The sequence below is a fragment of the Chelonia mydas genome, chromosome 3 (assembly GCF_015237465.2).
Source record: "Chelonia mydas isolate rCheMyd1 chromosome 3, rCheMyd1.pri.v2, whole genome shotgun sequence".
NCBI classification, from domain to species: Eukaryota; Metazoa; Chordata; order Testudines; family Cheloniidae; genus Chelonia; species Chelonia mydas.
The window spans coordinates 2,256,901-2,273,806 of record NC_057851.1 but is presented as its reverse complement, the minus strand read 5'-3'; the positions used below and the strand labels follow the sequence as shown (position 1 = coordinate 2,273,806).

Here is a 16,906-nt window from a genome sequence, read left to right as displayed (position 1 = left end):
TCACGGTGCTAGTCTCTGCAGCCCTCTAGGAAACCAGTCCCCTTCCTTGGGCTTCCTACAGGAGACTGCCTTGCTCTGGCCTACAGCTTCCTTTTATATGGGCTGGCTGGGCCCTGAGTGGCTGGTCCAGCTGCTGCTCTAATTGGCTGCAGCCACTGCCCTAATTGGCTGTTTCCCTGCAACCCTCCAGGCTGTATTTTAACCCTGTCAGGGCCAGCGTGGGGCAGATTCGCTGTCACACATCCCCAGAAGAAAAGATAGAAAAGGTATATTCTTCCTGACTTGTTTATCCTTTACAGATGGCTGGCATAATCCTTATGTTCCTACTGTGGCTATCTAGTTCTTTAAGTTCTGAGAAGCCCCAGCATAGAGAAACAATAAGAATGTGCAAAACTTCAGTGTGGTTTCCTTGTATTGAACACACAGTTGACTGAAGCACACACAAAACCATGCACTCCTTATTAAATAATGTAATATTTAGGGCTAAAGTCAGAGGAGGTAAAACTGATGGTGTAGCTTACACATAAGTGAATAGGTTTCAGAGTAGCAGCCGTGTTAGTCTGTATTCGCAAAAAGAAAAGGAGTACTTGTAGACCTTAGAGACTAACAAATTTATTTGAGCATAAGCTTTCATGAGCTATAGCTCACTTCATCGGATGCATTCAGTGGAAAATACAGTGAGGAGATTTATATACACAGAGAACATGAAACAATGGGTGTTACCATACACACTGTAAGGAGAGTGATCACTTAAGGTGAGCTATTACCAGCAGGAGAACAGGCGGGGGACGACACGACCTTTTGTAGTGATAATCAAGGTGGGCAATTTCCAGCAGTTGACAAGAACGTCTGAGGAACCGGGAGGGGGGGAGGAAATAAACATAGGGAAATAGTTTTACTTGGTGTAATGACCCATCCGCTCCCAGTCTCTATTCAAGCCTAAGTTAATTGTATCCAGTTTGCAAATTAATTCCAATTCAGCAGTCTTGTCGGAGTCTGTTTTTGAAGTTTTTTTGTTGAAGAATTGCAACTTTGAGGTCTGTAATCGAGTGACCAAAGAGATTGAAGAGTTCTCCGACTGGTTTTTGAATGTTATAATTCTTGATGTCTGATTTGTGTCCGTTTATTCTTTTACGTAGAGACTGTCCAGTTTGACCAATGTACATGGCAGAGGGGCAACTGTAAAAAAACCAAAAGAAATAGTATTTTCAATTCAACTAATAACAAGTACTGTAGTGCAATCTCTTTGTCATGAAAGTTGAACTTACAGCAGGTATCAAGCGGAGTGCCCCAAGTGTCAGTCCTGAGGCCAGTTTTCTTCAATATCTTCATTAATGATCTGGAGGATGGCGTGGATTGCACCCTCAGCAAGTTTGAAGATGACATGAAACTGTGAGAAGTGGTAGATATGCTGGAGGGTGGGAATAGGATACAGAGGGACCTAGACAAATTGGAGGATTGGGCCAAAAGAAATCTGATGAGGTTCAACAAGGACAAGTGCAGAGTCCTGCACTTAGGACGGAAGAATCCCATGCATCGCTACAGACTAGGGACCGAATGGTGAGGCAGCAGTTCTGCAGAAAAGGACCTAGGGGTCACAGTGGATGAGAAGCTGGATATGAGTCAATAGTGTGCCCTTGTTGCCCAGAAGGCTAACGGCATTTTGGGCTGTATAAGTAGGGGCATTGCCAGCAGATCGAGGGACGTGATCGTTCCCCTCTATTTGGCATTGGTGAGGTCTCATCTGGAGTAGTGTGTCCAGTTTTGGGCCCTACACTACAAGAAGGATGTGGAAAAATTGAAGAGAGTCCAGCGGAGGGCAACAAAAATGATTAGGGGGCTGGAGTACGTGACTTATGAGGAATCATAGAATCTCAGGGTTGGAAGGGACCTCAGGAGGTAATCTAGTCCAACCCCCTGCTTAAAGCAGGACCGATCCCCAATTAAATCATCCCAGCCAGGGCTTTGTCAAGCCTGACCTTAAAAACTTCTAAGGAAGGAGATTCCACCACCTCCCTAGGTAACGCATTCCAGTGTTTCACCACCCTCCTAGTGAAAAAGTTTTTCCTAATATTCAACCTAAACCTCCCCCACTGCAACTTGAGACCATTACTCCTTGTCCTGTCCTCTTCTACCACTGAGAATAGTCTAGATCCATCCTCTTTGGAACCCCCTTTCAGGTAGTTGAAAGCAGCTATCAAATCCCCCCTCATTCTTCTCTTCCGCAGACTAAACAATCCCAGTTCCCTCAGCCTCTCCTCATAACGAGAGGCTGAGGGAACTGGGATTACACCTCTACACCGATATAACGCGGTCCCCGGGAGCCAAAAAATCTTACCGCGTTATAGGTGAAATCGCGTTAGATCAGGGTAGAAGGATTAGAGTGTACAAAGAAATAATGTGCTTTGAAATTTTACTAGGAAAGATATTTTTATTCCTTTAGGATAAAAATATTTGTAAACTTGCGAACTAAATCATCTTTGTTAGTAGGGACTGAGGGTCTTGGGCGGGGGCACAGGAGGGAGGCAGGAGCTGAGCGAAGTGGCGGTAGCAGCGGCGGCAAAACCGCCCAGCACAGCAGAGCGTGCAGCACCCCCTGGCCAGGGCGCAGGAGGCTCGGGGCCGGGGCCGGGGCTGCAGCATGGACCCGCTCCCTCTGGCTGCAGGCACCCGGGCTGCGGCATGAACTTCCAGCCATGAGCCGCCCCCGGGTCGCCGCAGCCTGGCTGAGCCCCGCCGCAGCCTCGCCGCGCTGCCCCTGCACGTCTGAATCGACCCCTGTTCCCCTTCCCACCATGGCCCCATTATCCAACCCCTCGGCCCCGGTCCGGCACCCTTAACATGCTGCTCAGAGCAGCGTGTGGGAGCCAGACACGCTGATGCGCTGATCTGCCGGAGCGCGCAGCCCCGCCCCCCAGAGTGCTGCTTTATCATGTTAGAGCCGAATTCGCGTTATATCGGACCACGTTATATCAGGGTAGAGTTATATTTAGTCTGCAGAAGAGAAGAATGAGGGGGGATTTGATAGCTGCTTTCAACTACCTGAAAGGGGGTTCCAAAGAGGATGGATCTAGACTGTTCTCAGTGGTAGCTGATGACAGAACAAGGAGTAATGGTCTCAAGTTGCAGTGGGGGAGGTTTAGGTTGGATATTAGGAAAAAACTTTTTCACTAGGAGGGTGGTGAAGCACTGGAATGGGTTACCTAGGGAGGTGGTGGAATTTCCTTCCTTAGAGGTTTTTAAGGTCAGGCTTGACAAAGCCCTGGCTGGGATGATTTAGTTGGGGATTGGTGCTGCTTTGAGCAGGGGGTTGGACTAGATGACCTCCCTTCCAACCCTGATCTTCTATGATATAAATGTAGAATTATGTACAAAAAAACCCACATTCAAAAATAAAACCATGTAAAATTTTAGAGCCTGCAAGTCCACTCAGTCCTACTTCTTATTCAGCCGATCGCTCAGACAAACAAGTTTGTTTACATTTGCAGGAGATAATGCTGCTCGCTTCTTGATTACAATGTCATCTGAAAGGGAAAACAGGCGTTCGCATGGCACTGTTGTAGCTGGCATTGCAAGATATTTACATGCCAGATGGGCTAAAGATTCATATGTCCCTTCATGCTTCAGCCACCATTTCAGGGCACATGCATCCATGCTGATGATGGGTTCGGCTTGATAACAATCCAAAGCAGAGCGGACCAACACATGGTTAAATTTCATCATCTGAGTCAGATGCCACCAGCAGAAGGTTGATTTTCTTTTTTTGTGGTTCGGGTTCTGTAGTTTCCACATTGGAGTGTTTGCTCTTTTCAGACATCTGAAAGCACGCTCCACACCTCTTCCCTCACAGATTTTGGAAGGCACTTCAGATTCTTAAGCCTTGGGTCGAGTGCTGTAGCAATCTTTAGAAATCTCACATTGGTATCTTCTTTGCGCTTTGTCAAATCTGCAGTGAAAGTGTTCTTAAAATGAACAACATGGGTCATCATCCAAGACTACTATAACATGAAATAGATGGCAGAATTCGGGTAAAGCAGAGCAGGAGACATACAATTCCCCCCCAAGGAGTTCAGTCACAAATTTAATTAACCCATTAATTTTTTAGTGAGCGTCATCAGCATGGAAGCATGTCCTCTGGAATGGTGACCGAAGCGGGAAGAGGGCATACGAATGTTTATCATATCTGGCTCACGAATACCTTGCCGTGCCGGCTATGAAAGTGTCATGCAAATGCCTGTTCTCACTTTCAGGTGACATTGTAAATAAGAGGGCAGCATTATCTCCTGCAAATGTAAACAAACTTGTTTGTCTGAGCGATTGGCTGAATAAGAAGTAGGACTGAATGGACTTGCAGGCTCTAAAGTTTTGCTTTTTTTTTTTTTTTTTTTTTTTTTTGAGTGCAGTTATGTAATAAAAAAAATCTACATCTGTAAGTTGCACTTTCATGACAGAGGTTGCACTATAGTACTTGTGTGAGGTGAATTGAAAAATACTATTTCTTGTGTTTATCATTTTTACAGTGCAAATATTTGTAATAAAAAATAATATACACTTTGATTTCAGTGACAACACAGAATACAATATATATGAAAATGTAGAAGAACATCCAAAATATTTAATAAATTTCAATTGGTATTCTGTTGTTTAACAGTGCAATTTAAACTGTGATTAATCGCGATTAATTTTTTTAGTTAATTGCGTGGTTAACTGCGATTAATCGACAGCCCTAATTTCTATGTTTTTGTTTTGTTTAATATCAGCACCCGCCACTGACCCCGTGCATAGCTATTGTGTATGTTAGAGTTTTAGTGCGGGTGGTGGCAGAAGGAAACTCTGCCTGACTTTGAGGAATGGCAGAAGAGAGTTTGGGTATGCAAGTGAGAGATTTTGTGGGGAAAGAGTGTTTTTTATAGACATGTGGCTTTTCTTATGAATGAGAAAGGAGGGTGTGTGTCTGAGAAAATGAAGATGGGAAGACTGCAGAGGCATTTGGAGTGGTGAACTTGAGAGGAAAGGAATGATACAGGGAGCAAGCAGAGAGGTTAGAAACTGGGATGAAGGAAGAAGATAACACAGCATAGGAGAAAAATTGGTAGGGTTGGATGGGGAAGAGAAGGAAAGAGAGATCAGTTATTACACAGTACAGAAAAATACTGCAGGAAAACCGTCCTACCCCTTTTCCCTCTACACCTTGTCCCTGGGTTATCTCATTCATTCACATACCCACATTCAACTATCATCTCTATGACGACAACTTGCAGATCTACCTATCCACTCAAAACCTCCTTTTGTGAACTCTCAATTAAGATCTTGATGTGTCACTCTAATATTGCATTGTGGATGACCAGCTGTCAGCTTAAGCTCCATGTGGCCAAAACAGAGTTCTTAATCTATGCCCCCAAACCTTCCTCTATTCTTGCTTTCTCTGTCGTGGTGGACAACGCTACTGTCCTTCCTGTCACTCGGGCCTGTAATCTGGGTGTCATCTTTGACATGGCCTTCTCTTTAGATCCTCACATCCAGGCTGTGTCTAAATCTTGGTGATTCTTTCTGTGTATCTCTAAGACACAGCCTTTTCTCTCCATGTACACAGCTAAACTTCCCTCCCAGGCCCTCATCATCTCACATTTCAACTACTACAGCATCCTCTTCTCTGGCCTTGACAGATGTGATATTGCCCCAGTTGTATGCATTCAAGATGTTGCTCCACAGATAATTTACTTGGCTCTTTGCTTTGGCCACATCACCCCACTCCTTGCATCCCTCCACTGATGACTCCTTACAAGTAGGTTGATGTAGGTAATAGTGTAGATGTAATATACTTTGACTTCTCTAAGCCGTTTGAATTGGTACGGAATGACATTTTGATTAAAAAAACTAGGAAGATATAAAATTAACAGAGCACACATTAAATGGATTAAAAGCTGGCTAACTGACAGGTCTCAAAATGACAGGTTTCAGAGTAGCAGCCATGTTAGTCTGTATCCATAAAAAGAAAAGGAGTACTTGTGGCACCTTAGAGACTAACAAATTTATTAGCGCATAAGCTTTCGTGAGCTACATCCGATGAAGTGAGCTGTAGCTCACGAAAGCTTATGCTCTAATAAATTTGTTAGTCTCTAAGGTGCCACAAGTACTCCTTTTCTTTTTAAGTCTCAAAGTGTAATTGTAAATGGGGAATCATCATCAAATGGTCCCATAGGGATAGGTTCTTGGCCCTACACTATGTATCATTTTTACTAATGACCTGGAAGAAAACAAAACATCAATTACTGATCAAGTTTGAAGATGACACGCACATTGTGGGAGTGATAAATAATGAAGAGGACAGGTCACTGATTCAGAGCATTCTGGATTGCTTGGTAAACTGGGTGCAAGCAAACAAGATGTATTTTAATCATGCCCAATTTAAATGTATACATCTGGGAACCAAGAATTTAGGCCATATTTAGAGGATAGGAGACTATATTCTGGGAAGCAGTGACTCCTAAAAGGTTTTGGAGTTGGTCATGGATAATCAGCTAAACATGAGATTCAAGTGCAATGCTGTGGCCATAAGGGCTAATATGATCCTTGGAGGATAAACAGGGGAATCTTGAGTAGGAGTAAAGAGGTTATTTTACCTCTGTATGTGGCACTGGGGTGGCTACTGCTGGAATCCTGTGTCCAGTTCTGGTGTCCACAATTCAAGGAGGAGGATGATAAATTAAAGAGGGTTCAGAGAAAAGCCATAAGCCATGTCTGTACAAAGTGCAAGCTGGTCTCCATATTGGAAGAGAAGGTTCAAGGTCTGGAGCAACAGGTATCGACCGTGCGTTGCATAAGAGAAACTGAAGATTTCCTGGACAGACGTCACGATATGCTTCTACGGGCACAAGGTTCTGAAGAGTCAGAGCAGGCTGCACATCGGGGACAGGAGGATGATGAAGAAATTTGGCATCATGTGACCTCCAGAAGAAAAAAGAAGAACGTCCATGTACCAGCAACGCCGATACAGGTAAGTAACCGTTTTCATGTTCTCTCCACAGGTACTAATGCGGAGAGTGGACCAGATGATATGTTTGAGGGAAGGGAGCAGAAGGAGACTTCGCCGATTGGAAGGCATGAGATGCACTGTCCTAGGGTTGGGGGTTCCACGACCACCGCTCCCAAGAGAAGGAGGCAGGTGGTAGTGGTCGGGGACTCTCTCCTCAGGGGGACTGAGTCATCTATCTGCCGCCCCGACCGGGAAAACCGAGAAGTCTGCTGCTTGCCAGGAGCTAAGATTCACAATGTGACGGAGAGACTGCCGAGACTCGTCAAGCCATCGGATCGCTACACCTTCCTGCTTCTCCACATGGGCACCAATGATACTGCCAAGAATGACCTTGAGCGGATCACTGCAGACTACGTGGCTCTGGGAAGAAGGATAAAGGAGTTTGAGGCGCAAGTAGTGTTCTCGTCCATCCTCCCCGTGGAAGGAAAAGGCCTGGGTAGAGACGGTCGAACCGTGGAAGTCAACGAATGGCTACGCAGGTGGTGTCGGAGAGAAGGCTTTGGATTCTTTGACCATGGGATGGTGTTCCAAGAAGGAGGAGTGCTAGGCAGAGACGGGCTCCACCTAACAAAGAGAGGGAAGAGCATCTTCGCAAGCAGGCTGGCTAACCTAGTGAGGAGGGCTTTAAACTAGGTTCACCGGGGGAAGGAGACCAAAGCCCTGAGGTAAGTGGGGAAGTGGGATACCGGGAGGAAGCAAGAGCAGGAGCGCGTGAGAGGGGAGGGCTCCTGCCTCATACTGAGAAAGAGGGGCGATCAGTGGGTTATCTCAAGTGCCTATCAAAAATGCACGAAGCCTGGGAAATGAGCAGGGAGAACTGGAAGTCCTGGCAAAGTCAAGGACTTATGATGTGATTGGAATAACAGAGACTTGGTGGGATAACTCACATGACTGGAGTACTGTCATGGATGGATATAAGCTGTTCAGGAAGGACAGGCAGGGCAGAAAAGGTGGGGGAGTTGCACTGTATGTAAGAGAGCAGTATGATTGCTCAGAGCTCCGGTAAGAAACTGCAGAAAAACCTGAGAGTCTCTGGATTAAGTTTAGAAGTGTGAGCAACAAGGGTAATGTCGTGCTGGGAGTCTACTATAGACCACTGGACCAGGGGGATGAGGTGGACGAGGCTTTCTTTTGGCAACTAACGGAAGTTACTAGATCGCAGGCTCTGGTTCTTATGGGAGACTTCAATCACCCTGATATCTGGTGGGAGAGCAATACAGCGGTGCACAGACAATCCAGGAAGTTTTTTGGAAAGTGTAGGGGACAATTTCCTGGTGCAAATGCTGGAGGAACCAACTAGAGGCAGAGCTCTTCTTGACCTGCTGCTCACAAACCGGGAAGAATTAGTAGGGGAAGCAAAAGTGGATGGGAACCTGGGAGGCAGTGACCATGAGATGGTCGAGTTCAGGATCCTGACACAGGGAAGAAAGGGGAGCAGCAGAATACAGAACCTGGACTTCAGAAAAGCAGACTTTGACAATCTCAGGGAACGGATGGGCAGGATCCCCTGGGAGAATAACATGAGGGGGAAAGGAGTCCAGGAGATCTGGCTGTATTTTAAAGAATCCTTATTGAGGTTACAGGGACAAACCATCCCGATGTGTAGAGAGAATAGTAAATATGGCAGGCAACCAGCTTGGCTTAACAGTGAAATCCTTGCTGATCTTAAACACAAAAAAGAAGCTTACAAGAAGTGGAAGATTGGACAAATGACCAGGGAAGAGTATAAAATTATTGCTCAGGCATGCAGGAGTGAAATCAGGAAGGCCAAATCACACCTGGAGGTGCAGCTACCAAGAGAAGTTAGGAGTAACAAGAAGGGTTTCTTCAGATATGTTAGCAACAAGAAGAAAGTCGAGGAAAGTGTGGGGCCCTTACTGAATGAGGGAGGCAACCTAGTATCAGAGGATGTGGAGAAAGCTAATGTACTCAATGCTTTTTTTTGCCTCTGTCTTCACGAACAAGGTCAGCTCCCAGACTGCTGCACTGGACAGCACAGCATGGGGAAGAGGTGACCAGCCCTCTGTGAAGACAGAAGTGGTTCAGGACTATTTAGAAAAGCTGGATGAGCACAAGCCCATGGGACCAAAGGAGTTGGTGGATGTGATTGCAGAGCCATTGAAAACTCATGGCGATCGGGGGAGGTCCTGGGCGGGTAGTGACCAATGGCTCCATGTCTAGTTGGCAGCCGGTATCAAGTGGAGTGCCCCCAGGGTCAGTCCTCGGGCCGGTTTTCTTCAATAACTTCAATAATGATCTGGAGGATGTTGTGGATTGCACCCTCAACAAGTTTGCAGGTGACACTAAACTGGGAGGAGAGGTAGATGCAGTGGGGGAGGTTTAGGTTGGATATTAGGAAAAACTTTTTCACTAGGAGGGTGGTGAAACACTGGAATGCGTTACCTAAGGAGGTAGTGGAATCTCCTTCCTTAGAAGTTTTTAAGGTCAGGCTTGACAAAGCCCTGTCTGGGATGATTTAGTTGGGGATTGGTCCTGCTTTGAGCAGGGGGTGGGACTAGATGACCTCCTGAGGTCCCTTCCAACCCTGATATTCTATGATTCTATGATACGCTGAAGGGTAGGGATAGGATACAGAGGGCCCTAGACAAATTAGAATATTGGACCAAAAGAAATCTGATGAGGTTCAACAAGGACAAGTGCAGAGTCCTTCACTTAGGACGGAAGAATCCAATGCACCGCTACAGACTAGGGCCCGAATGTCTAGGCAGCAGTTCTGCAGCAAAGAACCTAGGGGTTACAGTGGACGAGAAGCTGGATATAAGTCAACAGTGTGCCCTTGTTGCCAAGAAGGCCAATGGCATTTTGGGATGTATAAGTAGGGGCATTGCCAGCAGATCGAGGGACGTAATCATTCTCCTCTATTCAAGATCGGTGAGGCCTCATCTGGAGTACTGTGTCCAGTTTTGGGCCCCACACTACAAGAAGGATGTGGAAAAATTGGAAAGAGTCCAGCGGAGGGCAACAAAAATGATTAGCAAAAAGAAAAGGAGGACTTGTGGCACCTTAGAGACTAACCAATTTATTTGAGCATGAGCTTTCGTGAGCTACAGCTCACTTCATGTGAGCTGTAGCTCACGAAAGCTCATGCTCAAATAAATTGGTTAGTCTCTAAGGTGCCACAAGTCCTCCTTTTCTTTTTGCGAATACAGACTAACACGGCTGTTACTCTGAAAAATGATTAGGGGACTGGAACACATGACTTATGAGGAGAGGCTGAGGGAACTGGGATTGTTTAGTCTGCGGAAGAGAAGAATGAGGGGGGATTTGATTGCTGCTTCAACTACCTGAAAGGGGGTTCCAAAGAGGATGGATCTAGACTGTTCTCAGTGGTAGCAGACGACACAAGGAGGAGTAATGGTCTCAAGTTGCAGTGGGGGAGGTTTAGGTTGGATATTAGGAAAAACTTTTTCACTAGGAGGGTGGTGAAACACTGGAATGCGTTACCTAGAGAGGTGGTGGAATCTCTTTCCTTAGAAGTTTTTATGGTCAGGCTTGACAAAGCCCTGGCTGGGATGATTTAGTTGGGGATTGGTCCTGCTTTGAGGAGGGTGTTGGACTAGATGACCTCCTGAGGTCCCTTCCAACCCCGATATTCTATGATTCTATGATTGCTAAAAATTGGCTTTCTTGAAATCTCATACCTGTATACTGCTTCATTCTGTGAAATGTTTATCGCTGTCTCTGCAAATCTGTTTAGAATGCAAATCATTCTTACGACCTCGCAGTGCTAGGTGGTGCACAAATACATAGAAGGGCATGGTCCCTGCTCTGAAGAGCTTACAAGTTCATTTCCTAAATTATTTTCTTGTGATAAGTAAGAAGGAAATTCAAGGTGGCTGCTTCTCTGGTTTGACTCTGTATTTTCTGAATCATTAAATGACTTCTAGTTCTAGAAGTTAGAAATTTTTTTGAGTATACTTGTTTGGATATGTGTGTTACCCAATATATACGTGGATAGTTAAAATTCTCTGTGAGAATGGAATTCTTCTGCTTAGATAGCCTTGATATTTGATTCAGGAATTTTTTTTCTTTCTTCTCTTTTCTTGCTGCTCTATAGCAGATGACCACAACTGTGTCCTTTGTTGGGGGAACACAAGTAAGTTTCTTTTAACCAGAAGTTTTGGAATAATGGGATTGCTCTGGACTAACAGTAAGAATGCCATTCTTGTCTCCCCTCAGCCTCCTAGAGGACTTCAAAGTTTTTTCAGGACCTCATGAGGTGGTGACCAGTTCTTTAGGGGTGCAGGTGGAACTTGTGCAAGAGAATCAAGATACTTTCCTAAATATTACAGACTCCTGCCCCAGGAAGTGTTGTGCTTCCTGTCAGTGAAGCCTTACTGGAGTCCGTGAAAACTCTCTGGCAGACTCCAGCCAAGCAAGTGGACAGATGATACCAAGTCCCTCAATAAGATTTTGACTGTTTCTTTACCCATCTAGTTCCTGATTCTTTGGTGGTTTAACGAGAGATCCCATCAATCCCATCTTAAGGCCACTCCCAAAGATAAGAAATGTAAGAGACTGATTTATACGGCTAAACGGTTTATTCCACTGCCACTCTTCAAATGAGAGTTGCTAATTATCAGGTTCTTTTGTCAAAATATAACTTTACTAATTTCTCTGCCATTTCTAAATTTGCTGACAAATTGCCAGAGGAATATGAAGAACAGTTTTTAGTTTTGGTTTCAGAGGGATATCTTACAGCTCATTCATACCTCAAGGCAGCAATAGATGCTGCTGCTATGTCCTTGCATTGTGTGATCACTGTAATCTCTACGCAGCATTATTCTTCACTACAGGCTTCTGGCATTCCAAGAGAGCTGCAGAACACCATAGAAGTCTTACCTTTTGAGGGTTCTACACTGTGTTCTGCTAAAACAGATGACACTGTGCGCACATTGAAGGACTCTCGTGCAATACTTCTTTCAATAGGAGTTTATACTTTGGTTAACAAGAGGAAACAGTTCAGTCCATAATCTTACTCCACACCCTCTTTCCCACAGAGGTCACTCACAGTATGCTTCTAAGAGAAAGTCAAGACCTCCTTGATGTCTCCAACCATCTTCATCAGCAGGAGTCCCTTCTCACCAGACAGCTGCAACTTCCAAGCAATCTTTTTGACTTCTTGGTCAAGGACAGCACACGAACTATACCTCCTCCCTTTGGATGATACCTGTTCCTCTTTCACTGTGCTTGGGAAAGCATCACATCAGACAACTGGGTGCTCAGCACATTAAAGAAGGGATATGTTATCCCATGAACTTCCTCCCTTTTCCCAACCCACCTTCCTTGTCCCTTTCAGGGACACTTCTCAGAAGACTGTTACTTCAAGAACTATGATCTCTAGAATTGGAAGTGAGGAAAGAAGGTCCTTACTAACACAGAAGAAATGGCTTCTATTCCCATTACTTCCTGCTCCCAAGAAATCTGGTGGCCTTGCCCCATTCTAGATCTAAGAAAGCAATTGCAGGATGATCTGCTTGCTTCTATTATCCCTTCCCTGGAGATGGGAAATTTGTATGGTACCCTCAGTTTACAAGACGCATACTTCCGTGTGGTGATACATCCTTGCCATAGGAAGTTTGATTCATAGCAGGTTCCAACTATTACTAGTACACAGTGTTTCTCTTCAGACTGTCATCTGCCCCAAGGGTCTTTGCCTAATACATAGCAGCAGTAGCATCCCACCTCTGCCATTTGAGCATTCAAATTTTCCTTACCCAAATGATCCGCTAGTTCGTGGACCATCAAGTGACCAGGACCAAAACAGTATCCTAGTCATCAAACAGCTATTCTCCCATCTGGATCTGAAACGAAATTTGGACAAATCAGAGTTACAACCAACACAACTCATAGGAGCAGAACTCGACGGCATGACCACTATGGCTCTCCTTTCAGGGAAGGTTTCAATCTCTCAGAAAGTCTCAAGTCCAACTCAATGACATGCCTGCCTTCAGCTCCAGGCCATGTGACCTCATGCACGTACATAACTCTGCATGCCAGACTTCACCTTCACTGTCTACAGGAATGGCTCCATTTGGTATATCGTCCTTTCAGGCACCCCTTGGACATGCAGCTTTGTGTACCTGCATCAGTGTTTCAGTCTCTCAGCTGGTGCTAGAACCCCGAACAGTGTGCACAAAGAAGTGCCATTTTTGTCCCCAGAACCAGCTATGATTCTGGAAAGTTGTCTACCAAAGTTTGGGGAGCCCATCTCAGTCAACTACAGACATAACCTCTTTGGTCACCTCAGGAAGTTTCACCTCCACATAAATGTGTTAGAGCTCCAAGCTATTCTTTGGGTCTGCAAAATGTTTGTCCAGGGTCGGGAAACAGGTGGTACAAGTTCTTACATACAACACCACTGTCTTGTTCTATCTAAACAAGCAGGGAGGTGCAAAATAGCCTCAACTGGAATTTGTGCATTTGTCTCAATGTTTCCCTGAAGGCTTTCATGAATGATCAGTCAGGAAGGATATTTTGCTTCAGATCTTCCACCACTGGGGGGGTACCAAGCAATAGGCTTGTTTGCAACCAACCTGAATAACAAGTGCATAATATTTTGCTCCAGGGCAGGCCACAGTCTGGGTTCCATCACAGATGCCTTTCTTTTTCCATGGTCCATTCATCTCCTATGTCTGGCTGAGTTCCTCTGATTCTGAAGGTACTCAAGAAGCTGAAAAGAGACCAACCAATATTAATCCTTGTTGCATCAAAGTGGCCAAGAAACTATTGGTTCATGGACCTACATCAGCTTTCTGTCTGGTCGCCGGTAACTTTACCACTAGTCGAGTATCTTCTGTCTAAGAACCAAAGCAAGATTCTACATCCCAACCTCCAGTGTCTCCACCTTACAGCATAGATCATTTCTGGTGGAATTCCCATGAGAAATTGTGCTCCTGAGGGGTTCAGACATGTTGGTGAATAGCAGAAAATAATCTACTAGACTAAGAGCAACATATTCCACAAACTGGAAGAGATTTTTGATCTGGGTGCAATCTCAACACCTACCACCCCATCTTACGGCAGTTGCAGATGTGCTGGACTACTTGTTTCCCCTGAAATCATCAGGTTTTTTGATTAGTTCCGTGAGAGTTCACCTGGTTTCCATTTCTGTGCTACATTCACCGGTGATGGGTTTTCCATTTTCTCTCACCCTCTTGTTTCCAATTCTTGAAAGGCCTAGTCAACGTTTACCCTCCTGTTTCTGATCCTGTACCTGTATGGGATCTCAATCTAGCCCTCTCCAAACTCATAGGACCTCTCTTTGAGCTTATGGCTATAACCTCACTATTGTTATTGTCTATGAAGATGGCTTTTCTGGTGGTGATTGCTTCTTCTAGGATGGTTTCAGAACTTCAAGTCCTTCTGGATGGTCCTCCTTTTGTGGTGTTCTATAAAAGCAAGGTTTCCCTTAGACCACACCCTAAATTTATGCCTAAAGCATAACCATTGTGTGAAGCAAACTATTCATTTTCCAGTGTTTTTCCCCCCAAAGCTCCATTCTTCTGAAGCTGAAGAAATACTTCATGTTCTTGGAGCAATGCTCCAGTAGCTGATATCTTTCATGTTCTTGGAGCAATGCTCCAGTAGCTGATATCTGCAAGGAAGTGACATGGTCACCTGTACATACTTGTTCTGCTTACTATACCATCAGTCAGGCCTCTCATAATGATGCAGCTTTGGCAAGTTGGTGTTACAGTCTCTGTTCAGATGATTCAAAGTCCCTCCACCTACAAGGGAACTGCTGAGGAGTCACCTGCTGTGGAATGTATATGTGCACAATCACTGAGAGTTTAAAAAAAAAAGTTACTTACCCATACAGTAACTGTGGTTCTTCAACATACATTTTACATTGCACATACATACATTCTACAACCCTCCCAGCTTTCCTGCTACATTGAACATTACATATGTCAGTGCGAAGGAACAATGAGGGAAGTGGTGACCACACCTCTTTTATGCCCTTGCCTGAGAGCATGAGAAGAGCAGGAGGAGCACATGTGCTTCCTAGTTGTAGTGCAGGCAGAAATCTGACTCAGGTGCTTTGGGTGCATGGACACCTGCTGTGGAATGTATATGTGCACAACATATTGAAGAACAACAGTTACTGTGCATTTAAATAACCATTTTTTACCCGCATTTTAACCTGAGACACGAACTCTTTAAGGCAGTCTGAACACAACACCCCTACCTATGTAGGTACTCCTGTTACTTAGGTATTTGAATTAGTTGGTACCTTTGACCTAATGTTGTTACATAGAATAATAGTTTTGTTTTCACCTTTATCTGTATTTACTGCTGGTTTTTAATCATTAACATGGAATACGTTATTTCTATTTTAGTCCTCCTCGACCTCTGACAAACATGAATGACACCATGGTTACCCATATGTCCTCCGGAGCACCCACTCCGACGAAAAGGTATCTATACCTCACTAAATTTACTGTTTACATCTTTACAAGCGGTAGAAATACAATGAATTATGCGTCACTGTTAGTGTTCTGACTTGTTTCAAATGCTACTGCAGCTGCACCGAGGGTGTCTGAGGTTCATAAAACAAGGCTTGATTGCCGCTGCTGCTTTTTGATCTCTTTAAAGAGCTATTTTCTTGTATTGAGTAATTTTTACTACAGAAATGTTAAAATTTTATAGAGGGTATTTCCTCCAAAGCCATTCCGGAAGACCGGTCTTGCTGTTTTGTTGCCTTTGTTAATGCCAGTTCTTCACACAAAGTAGAAACCAGTTGCGTAGTTTCTTTTGAGATTCCCGAGGCCTGATCTACATGGGGTGCTTAGTTCATATGGTGTGACGCACAGGGGTTAGTGCGCAATATGGAAGCTGTACTAATAGTGTGCACACAGGGCAGCTGTGCACTGCCCAGGAGATGATGTGGCTGTAGCAACGGCTCCTCCAGCCGCAGCAGAGGAAGAGGACAAGGAAGACGAGGATGACACCACGCAACTGCTTCTTCACAAACTCTTCTTGGAGCAGTTCACAGCACGGTTTTTGGGCTTGGGAAATTAGCATCAGTGGATGAGAGAAGATCTTTCTGCAGACCTGGAATGATCAGCAGAATTTGGTGACAGAATTTTGGAATGGTGATGATGGGGCATCTGCCCCACACTGGCCTATAAAGGGTTATTAGAGCCCTAGGGAGGCTGCACAAAAGGCAGCCAATTAGAGAAGGGCCAGGTTGGCCCATAAAAGAAGGACTGCAGAGCAGAGCCACTTCAGTCACTCCCTGGACTTTGAGGGAGGAGGACTGGCTACCTTGTAGGCTGAAGGCAGCAAGCACCCTGGACAGAGCAGTGCTACAGGCAGAGACTGGGGGAGCTAAAGGCAGCTCCTGGTGGGCTGCAGGGATCTGCAGGCTGAGGCCTTGAAGCAAGGACAAAGAGGGTGCTGAGGCCACGGGGAAATGTCTCAGGGAGATCTACTGAGGATTTGGAGGGGACGCAGCAAGTGGCAGCCATCTACAGAGTCCCTGGGCCGAAGTAGTAGGTGGGCCTGGGTTTCTCCCCTCCCATCCCCCGCCTTGCCACTGAGGAAGTGGCCAATTGGCTGAAGTAGCCACTGAGGGAAGTGGCTGGACAGCGGACTGCGATACTGGAAGTGGGGGAGCACAGAGTACGGCACAGCCGAATGGCTGTGTCCTGCAGAGGACGCTGCAGTTCTTGGAGTGATGTGGGTCCTGAAGCAGAAGTGACGGCAGCTGGACATCACCAGAAAAGGGCGCACTGGTGAACAGAGCTAATCCCCAGGACAGCCAGCAGGAGGTGCCACAGTGGTGAGTGAACCCCATCTCAATGGTGAAGACAACCTTTTCGAGATCAGTGCTGAACTAGCCCT

General features: G+C 45.4%; 1 protein-coding gene across 40 annotated transcripts in view; it reads left to right on the top strand.

The window, feature by feature from the left end:
* DTNB (dystrobrevin beta) overlaps positions 1 to 16,906 on the top strand; it is a 361,644-nt gene that overhangs the window by 178,111 nt on the left and 166,627 nt on the right. For 36 of the 40 annotated variants that reach the window (XR_005224528.2, XR_005224527.2, XR_005224524.2 and 33 more), the window contains one exon: positions 15,400 to 15,477. The exons of the other annotated variants lie outside the window; for them this stretch is intronic. Coding sequence is in view for 30 of the 36 variants with exons in the window: in XM_043541997.1 (XP_043397932.1) it covers positions 15,400 to 15,477 (78 nt within the window). In the remaining 6 variants the exon portion in view is untranslated. The remainder of the gene's footprint in view (positions 1 to 15,399; positions 15,478 to 16,906) is intronic. 40 annotated transcript variants of the gene reach the window in all.